At 34.3% G+C, this 21,113-nt stretch overlaps 2 protein-coding genes across 2 annotated transcripts in view; both read right to left on the bottom strand.

Annotated features, from left to right (window-relative positions):
• The window catches only part of LOC124543162 (sensory neuron membrane protein 2-like), an 83,330-nt gene that overhangs the window by 26,985 nt on the left and 35,232 nt on the right, over nt 1-21,113 (bottom strand). The window lies entirely within an intron of this gene.
• On the bottom strand, nt 779-2,954 carry LOC124543161. The gene has a single exon (XM_047121233.1). The coding sequence runs from the start codon at nt 2,875-2,877 to the stop codon at nt 994-996; it is 1,884 nt and encodes a 627-aa protein (XP_046977189.1). The 5' UTR covers nt 2,878-2,954; the 3' UTR covers nt 779-993.

Genomic DNA, 21,113 nt, shown 5'->3' with positions numbered 1-21,113 from the left:
ATAAGTAATATGTCATTGACAACAGGTGTCGTATGAATATTAATTAAATATCATTAACCTTAAGAAACCGATGACCGACAGCGTCGAATTAAAGGTCATATAAATTAGATAATATACAAAATATATATTTCTTTAAATATGACCATAACTCGATAAAATAATTTTTTATCAATAATATTTTTGTTAAGTTATGCAACATTCGAACTTATTTTATATATTTAAGATGCATTCACAAGGTCGAGCGCAGCCTTCGTGAAAATCAACAATTCTATTTCATTTCTTGTGCAGAAGCGCCGGTAATAAAGACTTTAATATCCTTCGGCTCGGAATAGGAAAGTGAATCGTGATAAAACTACATCTCCTCAGCGTCGGAAATCAAATGAGATACAAATCATTGAAGTAACGCGTCTTGCTTTAAATCCTATGAAGCAGCTATTTAGGAATTCTTTGTTGAACTTTTCCGCGATCAATTAATGCAGGACAGTGGTTTTATTTGTTAGTTTTATTAATTAATCACACACATATCATGTTTCGCCACATTTAAATTCGCATTGCTAATGAAGCGTTTTAGTGAAATTAATTAAGTATAAATTTTTATTAAGCCAAGAATTTTTTTAGCAATTATTGTTCGCATAAATATTTTGTTTTCGATAGATATATTGATATAACACATATAAGCAAATATTAATTTTTATTTATTTACGTTATTTGCATGTAAAAACAGGCACATATTAACGTGAAAAAGAGAAACATGTTTTTATAAATAAAATAGCGCACAGACGAGACGAGGACACGAATTTAATATCACAAATTATAATTAAACGAACTCATTTTATAAAGTCTTATAACCTAGTAAATGTATAATTAAAATATAATTGTAAATGCTTTTTGGTTCAACACTTAAGATAAAACATATTTTTACATTTGAAAAACTTATTATGGCAGTATATTATTATCGTATTATATGTCTAGGTAAGTCTTATAATATATTAATTATCGCCTGAGCTTCCTTGGAGCAAGGTGAGAAGCGGGTGGAGTGGTGGTACCACCTGAGAATATTCTAACTTTGAACGGACTGTTTTCGAATGAAGTAAACTTAAAAGGTCTTAATGTAGCCTTCGTAGGATTCAAATATAAGTCAAATATAGACTGCGTGGATTTAACAGTGGGTGCCGGATCAGTTGTAGTTTGTGTAGCGAGAGGCGTAACTTTTGATGAGGATACAATTCTTTCGGTAGTGGGTGCTACAGTCGTCGGTACTGAGGCTCGGCTTGTCGTTGTCCAGATGGTTTGAGGCGTCGATACCGTCGTCTGAATGTATCGCGGTCTATCCCAACTGAATCTTGTATGTGATCCTGACGTTTCTATCGATGTGTTCGTACTTTGAGTCTTCGGTTTATTTTCATCCTTCTGAGTTTTTGTAGACGAACTCCCATCAATAGAAATAGTGGTCTTGTTTTGCATTACTTCCATGGATTTGTTAGATTTATTGACGATTGTGTAAGTCGCTGGAGATGTTGTTTCAAGCAATTTGACTTCACGTCGTTCGCTCTTGTTTGAACTGTCCATAGACATATTGTAATTAATATTTACCTTTGCAGTATGGTTGTTATTTATTCGAGTGGCCGCCGGTGGAGAGGTCGTACTAGAAGGAAGACCAAGCGTTGAGTGATCAGGATTGTTGTTTTCCGGCACGTATCGAGCTTTTCCTCTCCTTGAAGTAATCGTCTTCGGAGTCGTTGTGTGTAAACTATAGTTCTGTTCTGTGGAGATTCTTCTTTCGGATGACGTTGAAGTTTCGAGCGTTGTTGTTGTTCGTGGCGAAGTTGAGGCAAGGTTGTTCATATAATTTTGATTGTATCTCGATAAGCCTCTCGTTTGATACGGTATTTCCGTTGAACTGGTAGTTTTTGCAGGCATCTTCTGCAAATGGATAAAGGGGTTCTGAGATAGATCAATTTCTACGTACACGTTGTTCGTTGGCGAGATATCACCAAATGATTTTCTAAACACGTTCTCATTTATATCATAGTTTTTCGGAGATATTGTTCCTGAGTTCATCATCCTTCGGCGAAATTGATTGGACTCAATTTTTCTAGGCGATGGTGGTTTTATTCCTATGAAAGCTGGATCTAGTGTGTTAGTAGAAGGTGTTGTGCGTTCGAAGTAACTTTTTTTAGTCAGGTCTGGTAACTTCAAATTGTCAATGTTGTCGATTTTAAAATTTAACCAGTTTAACGGCCTTTTATTATTATAATAACCCTTTTCAAATTCATTCATATAATCTCCTTTAAACAATTCATTAATGGCCAGATAAGGTGGTTTCAATTTATCGATATCTGGATAGCTGACAAACTGCGGGCTTGTGTTATTGCGTTCAAAAGATTTTATGTGCCGAGCTCTGTCATCAAACTTAGCAGGAGCATGTTTTACGGAAGTATCGCAGTCGATTATGTACTTCTTTGCATTATGCTTGCAGTGGTGCGGGTACACTACCCAGGCCAGGAAACCGTTGCCTTGAAGGCGTGTGTGTTCCTCGTGAATTCGTAACGCGCACTGAACGTCATCGTATATGTCTTCGTTGCGGAATGCAGAACACGGCACGCCGCAGGCTTTGCCGGGGCCGCACCAGTACAGCTCACTGATTTGCAGCAGCCCGTGGTCGCCGCTGTGAGGGTTGCGAGCGGCCGTGTCGAAGCGCGACTCGTGGAAGGCGATGCACACCCACGTCGCCACATCGTCCCTTTTCACGCCGAACTTCAACAGGTCACGGGCGAGTTCACAGCGCTCGTAAATGCGCGCGTCAGCGAGCGCAATTAACGTACCCGTCAACAACACGACACCGAACATTGTAAAGTGCGTTTGCGCATCAGGCATCGGTGCACGCTATTTTACTCGTACCTCCCGCCGCGCGCCCGCGCGCGATCTGTGTCACACCCGTATGTTTACGGTAATCTCAAGAGCGGGTCAGCCTGCCGATCATTTTGGAGCACAGATAAATATGCATGGACTCCGTTGCGCTGCGGGAAGACTAGTGATGAGCCCACTGCGGGACGCGGCCGCCGCTGCGGAGTCTGGTTGGCCTTGACGGCTACGCGTCACATCGCCAGCGGTTGTCAATACGCAAATGATTTTATTAAAATCGGTAAGCGTTGAGAGATTCTATTTTTAAAACTGTTTTGCGGAAAACCAAAGGTCAATGCGTGAAACCATCAATAATAAGTCGCAGGTGAGATAACGAGTCCGTAGGCACGGGTTCTCTGTGTATGAATTCAATTCAACTCATTTACAACTCATTAACGTTGTTAACTTAGCAGGTGAGAAATTTTATAATCTATTATAGATGTAAGAAAATAATTCGACAAACGGAGTGCGGTGTGTTTGAAGGACAGCGCTCGGTATCGCTAGGTGAGTGTCGCTGCGAGTATTTCCGCAACGGGTCAAGAGGTGAGCCGTCGGCCTCTGCTGCCTAATTTAGAGAGGTCTATGAAACACCAATGAAAATAAACATCGACTATTATGAAATTTAAAGTAACTGTTGCACGGGCTATACTAAACATATAGTTCAGCTTTTAATAGCATATATATATTTTAAACTTATTAAATAAAAAAATGACAATTTTTTTCTTTAAATATCGCTTACCAGACGTGTCCATCTTCGTGTATATTTTTGAAAATCAAACCATATTTATTTATTTATTTTTATTGAAAAACGCTTTAAGTAAGTACTTAATTTAATTTTATAATTATGATCGTGTACTATGTTACGAAACAAAAAAATGTTGTGTGCTTCCGTATTTTTTAACATTAAAATTAATTATTCTTTAAATTTATGAGTAAGTTAATCATTATTTATCAGCACGGTCACGGTTTTCTGTGTATATTTCTGACATAAGTATACTTATCGTTTTTATTGGATTTTAGAAGATCGATATTTTTTTTGTCAGAGGATATCTATCTGTCTGTCTGTCTATCGTTCTTTCACGACCAAAACCGCTGAACTTGATGAAATTTCATATGAAGCCAATTTGAACTCCTAAATAGGCTACTTTTTTACCTAGCACATGTCAACCGACGCCTTAAACGCAAACGAAACCGCGGGCGGGCTACTAGTTATATATCCAGATTGTCACTTTCGTTTCTGTACACCTAAAACAGATACAGATTGCAGTTTCAACATCAGCATATATTTATCTATGAATGCCATTTCTATTAACATAAGCCAATCTTTGTCAATAAAGTTCAAAGCTGTCTACGAGTTTGGACTGCAGCTACAAGCTGGGACCATATATTATCTATAAAGATCATACTGGCTCGGAATTTACTTTGAAATACTTCAGCTGAGATTTAATTAGTATTTTTACGTCATTAATTGTATACTAAATAATTTGGCATATTCTGTTTCTGGAATGTTAAATAAAATATATAAATTAATAAAATTCCATTGAATTTTTTACACTTAGACTAAAATTTAATCAATTAAGTTGAGACTTGTGTATAAACGTGTGTATATATTACACACGTGCATACTTGTTTTGTAATACGATGACATAATATCGCTTTAGCGAGTTCTATCTACACTGTCTACAGTAATATTATAAATGCGGAAGTATTTCTATCCGTGTGTCTGTTGATCTTTCTCGGATTAAAGTAATAATTGGTATGAAACAAGAATATAGACTAGTTGATATCTTACACCTGACGATCAACACCGAAAACGCAGGCGAAACCGCAGCGAAAAGTACTTAAAAAGAAGACAAAATCAAGATATGCTTTACTGAAATAGGCTTCGACAAACACTCTTGAATCGTGATTTAACAAATATATTATGTGTACTAACTACCACCGGCTCGGAAAGTAGATTATACCGAGAAGAACCGGCAAGAAAGCCAGTAGCTACTCTTTTTCAACATTTAAATGTTAGTCAATTACAGTTATGTATGGATGTAATATACTCTGCCTGGAAGTGAACAAATATTGGCTCGACGATTTTTTATCGTCTGTATAGTGTCTCATACACCATCAGCATTAACGTTGACTACTAATGAAACTCATGCCATACTATCAAGTATTATATCAAAACTCATTTGAAGTTTGAATTCATCATTTAGTAAAAGGAAACACATGGTATAGAATTTGTTTTAATTTATAAGTCTTCAAAATATACGCACTTAATATACAATTAACCAATGTATTTTTTTGTAGCTGTGTTTAGTTGCAGAAAACTATAGCGTGCAATTAATAAACTTAGTATATATATATACATATAAATAAAATAAAAATAAAATAAAATTGGAGTGTCAAAAATGGAGTGAGTTTGTAATATTAAAATGACCCTTTGTCACTCTATACATATGTATGTATACACGGTGCATATACCAAAATAACATTTTTTACATTTTTGTCGCTCTGTCTGTTTGTTCCGGCTAATCTCTAGAACGGCTGGACCGATTTTGACGGGACTTTCACTGACCGATATCTGATATAATAAGGAGTAAGTTAGGCTACAATAATATTTCTTTTTGTTAAATTCAAACGTGTACCATGGGCACAGCTAGTAAAAAATAATTTTACAGCGGTAGAATAAACAAGTGACTATAACCTGCACAATGATCAGCTACAATTTTATATAAATTGTAATAAAAATTAGGTTATTTCCGCCACAGAAGCATTAGATTCGAAAGATGCAAAGTTCAAAATGAAAATATCCATACAATCTGAAGCAGCTAAGTAGACACCCGAATTGAGTGCGGACGAAGTTTAAAAGTAGAGGGCGGTTTATCTAAGCTTGTTCCGTTATACGAGACATTTTATTTATATATAAATATTGATAAATACAGGATATGATAATTGTTAAATATGTCATGCGTGACTGATCTCTTAAAAGGTTAACAGATCGTAAGATACCTTAAGCAGTTTAAATTTATCTTAATTATAACGTATAAAACGTAAAATTGCAAGTATACGAGTGTACTCCGAGCACATTCGTTGCGTGAAAGTGTTAGGATAGCGCAGTTTCCAGTGGAAACAATGGCATTTTTATTGTATTTCAGATGTGTGCTAGTATATATATATATATATATATATATATATATATATCTTTTAGTAATTTTAGTAAGATGTTTTTTCTTGTTACTCTTCGGATTAACATGAAGTAATTAATAGATGTTTATTTACATCTTCATCACATCACATGAAAATCTTTAATGTTGAGGCCCAAACTATATACTAATAAGAATTAAAAATTGTTACTGTACCTATAAGTCATGACCTATGTTTTTATGACGATTCCTAGGTTTGGAAAGAACGCTATCATTGGAGAGGATTGCACACTATATTCCACAGTATACTTTAATTAAATTAGAATATATATGCCATGGTAGTTTAATAATATGTCAAGGGATTTGTCAGAGATACTTCTTGTTTATCCTACTGACCGACTGTTATAACTTAATTATTATATTTTCAACTTGGGTCAAAGTAATTGTACGTATATAAGGACGAGCACAAAGTGCGAAGCTATTAAACGTTGAAATTACATTTTCAGTTTTTACTCATCGTCATTAGGCAGTCTTCACGCGGAAAGGCGAGTGATATCACGGGCCTTAATGAGTTTCACTTTATGCACTTTTAACTGGACTCGCCTGGAGTAACATTTAACACTATTTTGAATTCAATACTTTTTATTATTCTTATCAGTTATTATTCTTTACCTAAATCATACTAGATGTTCTAGTATAATAGATTTTGGTATATCACAGATGTATCTTTATAAGTCTGAATGACATATGTACATAGTGCCCACTGCTGGACCACGACTCTGCCGGTGAAGCCTTTTTATCCACATTAAATAAGTACTGCTTCTCAAGTTACTTAACACTTTAAATGTAAATGAGGTAATTATCAGTACTGTATCTCTGTACATATAATAATTTGGGGTGTTTGTTTATAATATTCTTTACTAAATGTATTATTATGTTTACACGGTACATATACCAACAGAACAATTTTTAAAATTTTGTGTCTTTCTGTCTGTCTGTTTATTCCGGCTAATCTCTGGAACGACTGTATCGATTTGAACTGGATTTTCACTGGCAGATAGCTGATGTAATAAGGAGTAACTCATCACACACATGCCGTCACTCCGCCGTGCACGTCGGGTGCCAAACAACGCATTATTATCACAAGAGCTGCCTAATATAGAATTGATAATTTATCGTAACATCTACGAACGATAAAATAACTTATTTGTTTAATTTAAACACGCGTGAAGAGGCGTACGCAGCTAGTTATTAATAAAAAATTGTTCACAATCTAATGATGGTAACATTTGAATTTTCAAAACTACGTTGCGTAAAACTCGTAACACAACGTCGGTACAATAGAAACATTGAAATCATCGGACGGATTCAATTTCCATATGCAACACAATCCATGTTTATAAATTATGATATCATCGAGTGGTCGAAATCACATCTATGGCTTAATTAAAAGTCGGATTTCATACGTTGGTTATCACATTTGTTTGTTTTGTACTGAAATCGAAGCCTCCCCCTTTGTTCTAGCGTTCGATTCATCCATTTAATTAATAAAATTAGTTCATTCGTTTATTCGATATGGAGTTATAAGTTATCCTAGGGAGTCATTTTACAAGCTTTAATAGGATACGTAGTTGGGTGGATGGGGAAATGAAACACCCGATGGTGAGTGGTCAGCACTGCCACTAGAGATTAGTGGCGTATGAAATTTGAAATCGTATTAAAGTATATTTTTTTTTATTTTATTTTTTTATGGTATAAGTTGGCGGACGAGCATATGGGCCACCTGACGGTAAGTGGTCACCATCACCCATAGACAATGACGCTGTAAGAAATATTAAATATTCCTTACATCTTTTTTTTATGGTATAGGTTGGAGGACGAGCATATGGGCCACCTGATGGTAAGTGGTCACCATCACCCATAGACAATGACGCTGTGAGAAATATAAACTATTACTTACATCGTCACTGCGCCACTAACCTTGGGAACTAAGATGTTATGTCCCTTGTGCCTGTAGTTACACTGGCTCACTCACCCTTCAGACCGGAACACAACAATACTGAGTACTGTTATTTGGCGGTAGAATAACCAAAAATAATAAAAAAATACCTACCCCACACGGGCTTGCACAAAGCCCTACCACCAAGAAAACCAAACGAACTAAAGAAACAATAGATAGGTTGTGTGAAAGATGATATGGTTAGAAAGAACGTTACTTGTGAGATGACGTCTGACAGAGAAGTATGGAAGGAGAAGACATGCTGCGCCTGTATGCACATGCACCCCTAATAAAATTGGGATAAAGGCAAGAGGAAGATGATAAAAGTATGTTAGCATCTTATTGCGCTTTTATTTCGATGGTCCCTATTAAGAATGTCGAATCTGCAAAATGACAAATGCGCAGTACAGAGGTTTAAAGTTTGTTTACTTCAATAAAAAAAAAAGTTGTTGTTTTAGAAACTTGAAACTTACAATATAGAATATTTTACCGTTATTTTATATTCTGAAATATATAAATAAATTCTATTATTACCGTTTTACGAGAAAATGCACATGCGACACTCTTACATGGAGCAATAATATGGTCAAATGTCAGATGTGACACTTACGGCATTGTTAATTGGTTTTTGTTAGAAAAATATGTCGGTAGTGTTACTTTCAACCATCTTAAATGCTAGCTAGGAAGTGAAAATGTCGGATATGTGTTGGGTTACTTAAAGTGCTCAAAATAAAGAACACAATTACAATCAAAACTTGTTTATTTTTATAATTTGACTTAAAATATAAGCACGGTATGTATCAAAAATAGTTATTTAGTTTTATAACACAAAATATTTATATTTTTTCTGAATTCCCAATTTTAGATAAAATTATTAAGACATTAAAGCTTAGCAACAATATTATGTAGAAAATGGTGATAGAACATTATTGTCTGATATATCTATTTCAAATCAGTCTTAAAAATTTAAAAATCATCATAAGAGTCATGTCAAAATATTTAAAAAAAATGGTAAAACAAGCTAACACAACCTTAAAAAAATAGCTCTGAAATAATTATATGCATTATATTATATTATAAACAGTCTTAGTACCTAAAACTATGGCAACAAAATCACATAAGTCTTAATTTAAAATAATTATCATATCAAATAAAATACTATGGGATAATATAACTATGAGATCAAATAAAATAACTATGAGATCAATTAACACCTGCTTAAAATTAGTACGAGTAACGTGGGTAGAATCTTGAATTATAATAGGCGGTCATTCATTATTGTTCTCCATAAATCTGTGGATTATTGTGACTCCAAATTCTTTTGCAACAAAAAGATATAAAGCAAATACTATTCGATTCCGGTTCTGCCCTGCGCAGTTGTCTGACCAGAACCTGAATTCCTTCACCCCTGTTTCAGCGTTCTCTTTTATGAAGTCATATAAACAGCTAGAAACCTCATTCGCACCCTTTTTGGCAATAGCCTCATGCCATAAATAGCAAGTTGCAGCTTTTTTATCAATATCGTAAATAGTAAAATTTAAAGCATTTAACTTTCGTTTATAATAAAAAACGCTTACCTCTCCATGTGGTGTTTGAAGAACTTTCTGGAAGTCAAACGTTGCAACAATAAGCTTTTTATTAGAAATCGCTTCATTTTTGTCTGCCTTTTTAAGTGATCGAGCTTTTTTCTTATGCTCTTGATGCTCTTTAAACCGTTGTTTTTCTGCTTCATTTGGAAACTGGTTATTCTCGAACACATGACAAATTTCACAACGATCCTTTTTTGGTCGATGGAAAGCAAGATTGAAATGTTCATTGTTGGTATATTTATTTGGGTACCATCCAAGCCATTCGTCGTATAAACGAAACATTTGCGCAGTACTAGTTATATTATTTAGATATAACTTTTTGGAGTCTTTACGCGTGTAATGTGACTCAACGCGATCGAGAGAATTCACATGATCTATCACACTTTGCTTCATCATGTCATCAATAACTCTGTATTTGTTCATATTTCCCCCTTTTATCTTCCTCTACAACCATTTCTCCATCGTATTTTTTCCACGCTGTAGTTACTATTCGTTCTCCAGAAGCAATTGTACCTAAAAACATTTTTCTGCACACCCTTTTAGCTTCTTTCTGTGAATTTGGCAGGTAGTAGAAAAAAGTATTTTGCCTGTTGTGCTTTGTTATCTCAGTAGTTTTACGTCCTTTAGGAACTTTTTTAGAATATGTGATAACAAACTCCCAATGCTTTTTACGATCGCCCAAACTCCAAAATTTAGTAAAAATCTTCTGTCTTTGGTCTGCATCTATATTTTCTGTACACTTGTAACGACATTTTGTTCCACAAGACTCACCCATTGATTTTTCGGCTATTTGTAATCCTTTGTAATTTGTAAAAGCTTTTCCTTCGTTCTTTAACTTCTTCCGTTGAACTACGGTCCAATTTTCTTCGTGCCTCAATCTTTTCTTACCAACATCCTTTTTGTACGTCTTTTTTCTAGAAACTTTATGTATAGGTGTTACAACGCTCGAGGAAGCTGTCATTGGTGATGGTGTTGGAAGATTTTCATACACGGCGTTATTAAGACTTGTGATACAGTTTTCTACACATACGGGGCAAAAACTTTCTCCACAACAGTCATTATGAAAAGCTACAGGTGACGGTAATGGAGTTACATAGATTGACTCAGTGATTGGGGTTTTGTTAATTTTATCATTTTTCGGCGAATTATCAACCAATTCAGGATCATCATCTTTTTCACAAATTATCGGTATATTAACAGCCATCTCAGGTTGGACCACGTTTTGAGTACTGCTATCAACATCAACAAGAGTGCTTGGACATTCTCTTCGGTCATTAAAAACATCAACAATTAAGTCTTCAAGTTGAATTAGTTCGTCAGCACTGGCTCGTACTGGAGAGGAAACTTGCGCTAAAAAGTGAATAATATATTGACAAGTAACAAATACATTTTCCACATTTACGCACAACAAGAAAACATGCCGGTTTTTCAGAGCATAATACACACAGTCATACATACATACATACATCTAAGCCCCATCCCCTTGCAGCAAGAATATAAATTTTAAACAAGTGAAATAGAATGTTAATATAGATACAAGCGTCAAAATACCCACCTCGGTATCTATTTAAGAATGTCTATAATGTCACATCGGACGCAGTAATTAATATAAAATTTATTTAAAAAAGTTGTAAGCAGTATAACCGACATATCAACGAATTACCTAAACATTTAAGAACGTTGGACGTGGCACTATCGACAAAATGATCAATCATAAGACCATTCAAAAATGTAGTAAGTGCTACTTCCAACGATATTACTAGTTTCAAGTCCACTGATAAAAGTCGGATGTGCCACTACCTTCGTTTCTAAAGGGAATGTCTTCCAATAAGTAAAAAAACTCAATCATGCATATAAAATAACGTTCAATTTATTTACATTAACTTATATGAATATTTTATTTTAATGTTTCGTGTATAATCACATTGTACTTACTTTGTTCCTCGGAGAATAAATTAATTGTTTTTTCACTACTTGCTTTTTTGTTATTCTGAGGCTGAATTTCACATTTCTCATTTGTGACAAGATCTATAATGAGTTTTGAACGACGCGACATTGCCATCGTTAAAATAAAATAAAATAAAACTTAAATTAACAAAATCAAACAAGCCGTAATGCGCGTGCGGTTACCCCGGCAACAAGGTGTGTAGTGGCAGAACCGCCGTTTCCCGCGCCCTTCCCTCCCGGCGAGCAATGGCGGTTATGACACTACGTGCTTTATTGCACGAATTCGCTGTCACATCCGACATTTTTAACTTAAGAAAATTGCTCAAAATTAATTATTTTAATTTAAAAAATTATGTAAATATTAAAATACGTTAAAGCAAATATAATGGTGCAAAAAAGTGAAAAACTCCAAAATAGCACAATCGACAATCTTAGTTGGGACCATCGATTTATTTTTCATAATTGTTTTTGAACGTCAATAATCTAATATTTGCGTTTTAAACTTCATACTACGAAAAAACAAGATTATATGTATTACGCCTTCCGAACTTATGTATTTTAAAATTCTACTTCAATTGATTTAAAATCTTGAATGAAACACAGATTTAATATTACGTGAGAGAATTTCTATCGCTCGACCGCAATGTACTTTCTCATCGTCCTTGCATTAATCACATTTCGATTCCTCGGAGAAATTCACCTCCGGAGTTAATTTCTTAAGTCGACAATCTGTCCAGTTCTACATCGTCCTCCCTAGAGCTGCTTGAATATATATCTATATATCTATTTATATATTTATATCTCGACGTCTTGATGACTACGACTATGCTGAGTATTTATTAATTACGTTGTAGCTGTCAACAACAACAGCCTGTAAATTTCTCACAGCTGGGTTAAGGCCTTCTCTTCCTTTGAGGAGAAGATTTGGAAAATATTCCATAACGCTGTTCCTGTTGGCAGAATTTCTATGAAATTAGGCAAATGCAGGTTTCCTCGCGATTTTTTCATTCACCACCGAGCCCGAGATTCATTATAAACAAAAATTAAACACATGAATATTCAGCGGAGTTTACCTGGCTTGAACCCGAAATCATTAGCTAAGATGTGCGCGTTGCAACCACTGGGCCATCTCGGCTCTAGCTGTCATCTTGATTTGTATAATTTTTTGATTCATGATTAACTTACAAAACTATACACTCAACTTAATATTGAGTCACACATAGTAGCGAAATATATACAACTACATAAACTTCTTGCAACCAGTTATTTGAAAGAAATTATTTGTTCTCATTTACTCTCTAAATAAATTTACTCTCTTAATAAATATTGGTAACGACGGTACCACAAACACCCAGACCCAAGGCAACATTGAAAACTAATGAACTTTTTCTATACCGACTCGGCCGGGAATCGAACCCGGGGCCTCGGAGTTGCGTACCCATGTCAACAGGTATACATACTACTCGACCACAGGGGTCATCTCATGTTTTTGTTGGTTTACAGCTATTTAAAATAGAAAATTTCCTGTTCGGGCCCTGTAACATTAAGAGACTTACACGCCGGGCCCCAGTGCATCATAATGGTGAAGACACAGTTTGCAATTTGACGCGAGCACTTAATTTTTTAATTAAGAGCATAATACATTATGTAATCACACATTAAATCGCAGCAATATTACAAATAAATGTTTGGTCCGGCAAGCTGTAGCCGGGCTCTATAGAGCGGATTGTATTTCACTTCTACCTGAGTGAGTTCCAATAACTTTCACATATAATAAATACGTACGTACGTATATGTGTATCGTACTTCCCAGAAGCAACAATAGCTCAGTATCAATAATAATTCTGTGAAATTCAGTTCATTTTACAAATTAAACTATGCTTTTCTAGGTACACTATATGAGTACTAATTATGATACATTATCCTTAAATTTAATTATTTTATTGTAAAGCGTGTTTATAGAGTTATTCTGATAGCATGCGGTGGTGAAGTCATTGACGTCTTTGCCCCATAAGACATCACATTGGCGATTAGGACCGCTGTCTCTAACAATGACTTTCCTAACAATATTATGTGTATATATGCTTGTTTTACTGACCTTTTCAGATCATCATGAACTATGAATACACGTTATCAGAGATACAGAAAAGCCTAAGGCACCAAACACATGCCCACGCGTGGACCACCGCGAATCCGTAAATGGAAACTAGAATAAGGCAAATATGATATTCATCAAATTAAGCGAAAGAATTTTCTTTCTCTTTAAAGTCAACTAAACATAAACATAAATAAAAACTCTATATTTAATTAAAAGTTAAATAGACTGTAATTTAAATCTTAATGAAATCCTAGTCTCGTCTGTTAGAAAACAAATACAACAATGCTTTTATCTTTGCACTGCGAATAAAACAAATAAAATGCAATTTAAATATATAAAATATATCCTGTTTGGAAGACAACAAGTCCTAACTCTACACTTTTTTTTCGTCTACACAATCTTTTGTTGATAAATACGTTTAATTCATAATGAATAAGGCGTATTTCTTTGTTCATTGTTTTTATAAACGATTTAAATTGATAAAATTGATGGGATCGCTAGAAAATACTAAGTATTTGTCTAGGCGATCTAGGTTCTAGTTCTATTCAAGATCTTGTTTGCTTTATATTTGAAATTACATTCTAAGCTTTAATTACTTAATAATTATTCTAATTAAGAAGGTTCATTATCAGTGCGATAATCCATTATTAATTAACTTGATTATGATTACATTGTCGAAACTATCTAATCTAGGTTATTACTAGTGAATTGTAAAGTATAACTATATTAACACTATGCCGTGTATGTTAAAAAATTATTCATATATAATATTTTAAAATCATTCGGTATGTATTTGCATTGATATTGATGTCAAGGGCTCTCATCTTGGTACGGAATTCAGATGACACCCAGAGGTAGTCAACCGACAATCTGGAATACTGCAGTATATACAGAGTGTTGCTAACTATTTCTCATCACCAGTATCATTATCGACAATGACTCGTATTATTGATTAATTATTTCCAGCTTAGTTTAGCTAGCGTAGTTATATTCGCTAACGAAGGCGCATCCCTTAATAAATTATCGGTAATTTTAATTTAATTTTGCAGTAAAAACTATAAAGAAAGTCGATCCATATATTTAATTAAGCTATGAGTTATATTATTATTTGTAAATGCAATTCAGATTTGTACGGTTACAAAAAAGAGTTCGCAAATTCTGATTAAAAATGAATAAGATTATTATATATTTGGATCAGATCAGTAACTGACGGTTTTATGATTATATGTCCTATAAAAACCTGCCTGACCTCATTTAACAACGCCGAAACATAAATTAATCTAATTGTTAAATGAATACATATTACGATATGATTACTACATAATTAATTATTTATTGAAGATAATTTCAATACTGTATTAAATCAAGAGTAATTATACGGATAAATTCTGCTTGCATCCTCCATTGATTTGTAAAGTAAATATTTTTAATTTTTATTCGTATTATTAAGAAATTAATGTTAATATTTTTTATGTAAATAAATACTAATACTTTGTAAAAAGTATACACCATAATATCCTGTTCATAGAAACATAAATAGTTTCCGCCATCCGTAAGCAAATTTACTTATTTATTCTACGTTGCACTACAGCTAACAAAGCATTGTTTACGTGATAAAGGTATAAATTATCAGAATGTATAAATTAGTATGAGGTGCAACAGGCACCGCGCTTGGTGAACGGGCTTTGTGCGAGCCCGCCTGGGAAGGTTAAAGGGAGTTATTACATGCTCTAACACCCAAAGAAATAGTTTTATTGTTGTTGTATTTCGTTTTAAAGGACGTATAAGCCAGTGTTAATGCAGACATAAGGGACATAATATCTTCTGAAGAGATCTTTGGGACACATTAACATTGTAAGGTATAATTAAATAAAAAAGGCGAATTTATTTCTTCTTGACAGCCCTTAAGAAAATAAATAATTCCAAATTATGTGGATGATAGAAAGTAAGTTAATTAATTATTTTCTTTATTGGCACGTGATAAGCGAAGGAACAGTGGGCGTTAATTAAAAAGGGTAATCAGGTCGCAAAAAAAGTCTTAAATTTTGCGTATAATTTAGCACGAGTAACGCTTTCTTAAGATTATCTTCGTAATTTATTTACATGCATATACAAGTCCAGAAAAAACATATTAACAATAATTAATTCATGTAATGTTTTCGATGAACCCGTATTCGAGTGAAAGGTTCTGGAGAAAGTTGTACTCATGACCTCCAAAATTAAAATTAACTTAAAAATATATTTACAAACTTAAAATGCTCAGGCAGTAATTTTCGTTTAAAAATACACTTTTTAGTTTAAGTGAGTACCTTGTTGCTGGATGTACCTGCCTGCCTTTATGAGTCTGATGATTTGTTCCTCATAACCTCTTTCGAGGTCGGCCATCGGACATCATCCTTACAGACTAAATACAGTCTGGAAACGCCGTTAAATAATTATCCGCGCGGAATCAATCGCGGCATAGGTGTTCGCGGCTACTTAATCGCGCAGAAATAAGTGGATTCGCGGATTGGCCGCGCGTTTGACATAATTATTGGGTGACGGACGTGTATCCGACAGTCATTTGTTGCAGGGTTTATTCGCGCACAGAAATTTATAAGATTTTTGTTACAACTGCACCATCGCCGATATTTCAGAAAACATCAAATGCTAAAGCTAAAAATTATATTAATATGTTTGAATGTATTGCAAAATAAACAATTATCATAATTTTATAATTCAAGTTAAGCCGCTTAGTTACCTCGCTTTCTGCGGCCAACATTTTGTGCAACAACATTGCGTAGAATTCAATTAATTATTAGATCGGTACATGATTCGAACAACAGCGCAGTATTCGTGTAAGCGTTGTTAGAGCAATCATTTGTTCGTATTTAGAATCTTCTCGGGGAGACGATCAAGTTATCCTCAGGGAACAAAATAAACATGCAAGAACGTCCGAGCTAATAGGTATTGAGTTTCGCAATTTACCGTCTGCAGCTCGACTGATAAAGCGTGAAACACTAGAACAGCTTCTTTTCTCTATTTACTGTACGGGACGCGCAGCCCGACGTCCAATACCAAATGTATTTATACAAGCGCATCTTCTATTATAACCTCCCACCAAAAATCATTGGACAAAACGGATTGGTAATTCATTCAAAGAGAACGAATACTGATGAATTCTCAAGAAGCATAAGACCAACTGAAAGGTGAGTTAACAAGAAGATGCGCGTTAAGGTATAGGGAATAATCCACAAAAATGAAGTCGTGGACAGCACTAACTAAAAGGTTCGAACAATAAGGCAACTGTATCAACAAATGCTTATGCAGTATGCTCTAACTAAGCAATCATGAATTTTTATTCACAATTTAAGGAAGAAATTGTGATTTGTAACGTATCGTCATTAAAGATTATTTACTGGAAATAAAATATCCTACGAAAATCTAAGTTCTTGCTTATATTAATGTGTGTGTGAAGCCGGGGCGGGTCACTTGTTATACGTAACACACGGGTTCACACATCACACGGCTTCACGCGGGTGCAATACTGATACTAAATATTCAACAGAATTTGTTTATTTACGACATTACATTAGAAACATCTAAAATTAATTATCAGTGTTTCTTTATTATATTGTCATGTATTATATACAAAACCTTACTCTCGAATCACTTTATCTATTAAAAAAAGCGCAGCAAAATCCGTTGCGTAATTTCATAGATGTAAGCAAATATAGGGATACCAGTAGCAAGCATCTTTGTTTTATACTTTGTAATGATTTCACATGTCAGAAATGGCTGAAATATGAAAAAAATATTATACTAATATAACGAGGGAGAGTCATGGGCTGGAGTATGTTATGTTGCAGACATTGTTTATCACATCAACGTACGTTTATTTTTATTTAATAAAATATTTATTATTTTGCTTCAATATTTATTTTACAATAGTTTCGAACAAATCTCAACGAACGTTTCATAATAACAATATTTTCTATCGTGCTATATACATTTATTGATCCGGGGGGTACGGGAGGTCGGGGTGGGGGGATGGGCGCAGCAACAGTTGCGTGGGATACGCAATTGTTGCACCACAGAGTAAACTGCATTTTATTTCGTACACTATTACAGAGATGCCTCCGCTCCGCTATTTTTTATGAAAAGCTGAGACAGCTCATAAAATGCCTTCATGTGATAATTATCCACATTAACTTAAACGCTACCATGATTGAACATTCGAAGGAAACCTAAGATTTTTACTTTTAATTCATAAGAATATAAGCCTTTCAAATATAATATATATAAATTATCATTAAAATTGTACAACTTCTAGCTATCGAGTTATATTCAATCACAGAATGTAATCATTCGTTAGACATTTTTAAAAATAAAAGTAAAAGAAAAATATTATTTAATTTCACATGCGAATTGAGAATCTGGGTTAAAAAAACTGAAGATAAAATTGATGATTGTAACAAAACTGTTAAACTAAATATTGTAAAGTTTGTGCATCATTTGATGGTCCTGTTTACTTGAATCTGTCTCCAATAAGTATAAGAATCTAATATATTATATTATAGAGGAAAATGTCAAAAAAACAGATTATGTCATCTTTTGTCGATATTAATGATAATATTAAATTCTTATTAATAATTTATAAAATGTAGTATATATTTCACTTTTGACATTGATATATCACGTTTACTTAAATGAATAATACTCTTGTCTTTAATTGAATCATTATTCATGCTCATCTCCTCTTTTTCATGGGTACGGAATTAGGTAACCATATCGAATATAAATATAACAAATACTTGATATACGATATTTATCCTGACATGTACCTGTGTTAAAGGCGTCGTAACAAACATACAAATTGGTACATTTATAATATATTATTACGTCGTCGTTCACCTTAGCTCTAAAACAATATTCTGTTTAATTAGTTGCTTCAGTACTCGTAGTACATTGACCATGTTTTAAGAAATAATGTTATCAAAAAACATGTTATGTACAGTAGTAATAGTAACAGCCTGTAAATTTCCCACTTCTGGGCTAAGGCCTCTTCTCCCATAAAGGAGATGGCTTTTGGGACATATTCCACCACGCTGTTCCAATACGGGTTGGTGGAATGCACATGTGGCAGAATTTGGATGAAATTAGACACATGCGGGTTTTTTCACGATGATTTTATATAGTGGCACATATATATAGTGGCGCTTGCCTGGATTTGAATCTGAAATCATCGGTTAAGATGCGTTCTAACTGGGCTATCTCAGCTCTCGTGATATGTATCTAAAAAGAATAGCGAACAATCTAAAAGACCTATTTCATTTAAAGTATAAAGCCTTCAGACGCACGAGGTCAGTTAGATCAGCGAGATAAGAAGTTATCTCATTTTTGTTTTCGTTTAGTTCCAGCGGGGCACCTGCTGTAGGCATAAACTATTAGTTGTTGCCAGATGCTGTTTCCTGATTTAAATATCACTTAAACATTTATATCTCCACAATTGCATCACAGAGTATTCGATATAAAACCATGTAGGAGTCGTCACTGAAATTGACTCTGCAAGAAAAGTTATCCATTCATTTCCTCAATGCGCCATTACTTTGGATTTTGTTTGTTTTTCAATAATTGTAATTAGTAAAGTAATTACTTATATTCCTATTTGTCCCTCTAATGTAACTTACCTACCTGAGAGTATACGAAAATAGACTACGGGATCAGTATCGAACTGGCGGCGTTCTACATCGCTGGGCGGCCATTGCGCTATTGGCGCTTCGAGAATTTATAATGAGTGTCTGCCGCCCTATCAAGCAATGAAACATTCATGATAATATTCTCACGTTGCATTAATTTGTATACATAATATATTAAAAAACAAAAAATATATTATAGAAATATTTTTACAAGATCTTATGTTTAATTCGCGTAACGGATTGAAATTTTGAAAATATATGAACTATAACAGTTAAAATCGTGTAATATTTTCCGTTGGACTGTACCAGCGTAAATATTGTAAGCCATTTTGAATCGGTATCTGCAAGCGCCCTCGCTTCTCACCCGACACAGACATATTCCTCGCGACGTTTCTCGTAACCGCCGAACGTGAGATGAATTAAGAGCACAAAGGACAAACTGAGTAATTGTTACCTGACCTTGATGCCTCCTGCAGAGTGCTCTACCCGGAGGCTTTTAAATCTAGTATAGTTGGAGCAGTCAAATAAGATGTACAAGTTTAAAAGTCTCTTGTGTAGCCTTCAGAGGACTTAAGAACAAAGGCACGTTGCATCGACGCGCTTCAGGGCAAAATAAATCCTAGTCCACAGTCCGAGCGACGTAATAATATAGGTTATCTATAAACTACAGTTACATAAAAGCTTTTGGAATATAATATTCACATACGTTATATTACCAAGCTATTATATATGTAGATATAAGATTATGCCGGCGACTTTACCTCGCTAAATAGAAAAGATTAAACTGAAACCAGATTATCTTAAAATATTAATAGCCCTGTTATTGATAACGTATATACTTTTTAATCTGGCAATGTACGTGTCGTCAGAAAATACATGACGTAACAAGATTAAAAATATTCAAGAAATCACCATGACTTATGCCGATTAATTGCTGTACAAGATGTTAGGAATACATTTTTTTCAAATTTGTTTTAAAAAAAACTGTTGGAGGTAGGAAACGGAAAGAGAGCCGTCCATTTAATTACACAAACGAAAAACATGTATTTTGAAGTAAGTAGTAAGTAAGTAAGAGCCCGTAATTTTCCCGCTACTGGGCTAAGGCCTCCTCTTAAATTAAGGAGAGGAATGAGAGAAGTGGAATGCACATATGGCAGAATTTCGATGAAATTAGACACATGCAGGTTTCCTCACAATGTTTTTCTTCAACGATGAGCACAAGATGAATTATAGAAACAAATTAAGCACACACACACACATATATATATATATATATATATATATATATATAGTGCTGCTCGCCTGGGTTTAAACCCTAAATCATCAAGATGCACGCGTATATCAGTCGAAAATGTTGAAAGTATACCTAAAAGAAGATAAGCCTTAATTTACATAGAATGTGATATTTAATCTTCCCAAGCCGTAGATTATGAGTTTCCCACAGATATCAAATCAATTAATTTTCAGATTCCAGTTAATCGAGTAATTTTTATCGTTTTTGCTGATAACCTTACATAATGATAATAACCTTGTCAGGATTCTTTTTTAATTTAGACCAACGCTGCCGAGATCAATTAACAGACCAATATCATGTTTTATTAATCCAAGCTGTATTCGTACAGCATTAGAATGCTCTTGTTTTGTTTTCAATACAGGCGGCAGCCCTTTTGTTTTCTGCAGTACCTTTTATAACACTGCAAGTAAAAGCTTTCGCCAAACTTTTATGTCCGGCCGCCGCCTAACGACCTCTCTCCTCGAGAA

The sequence above is a fragment of the Vanessa cardui genome, chromosome Z, assembly GCF_905220365.1.
Source record: "Vanessa cardui chromosome Z, ilVanCard2.1, whole genome shotgun sequence".
NCBI lineage: Eukaryota > Metazoa > Arthropoda > Insecta > Lepidoptera > Nymphalidae > Vanessa > Vanessa cardui.
Note: the sequence above shows the minus strand (reverse complement) of the source record. Positions and strands in the feature narration are given on the sequence as shown.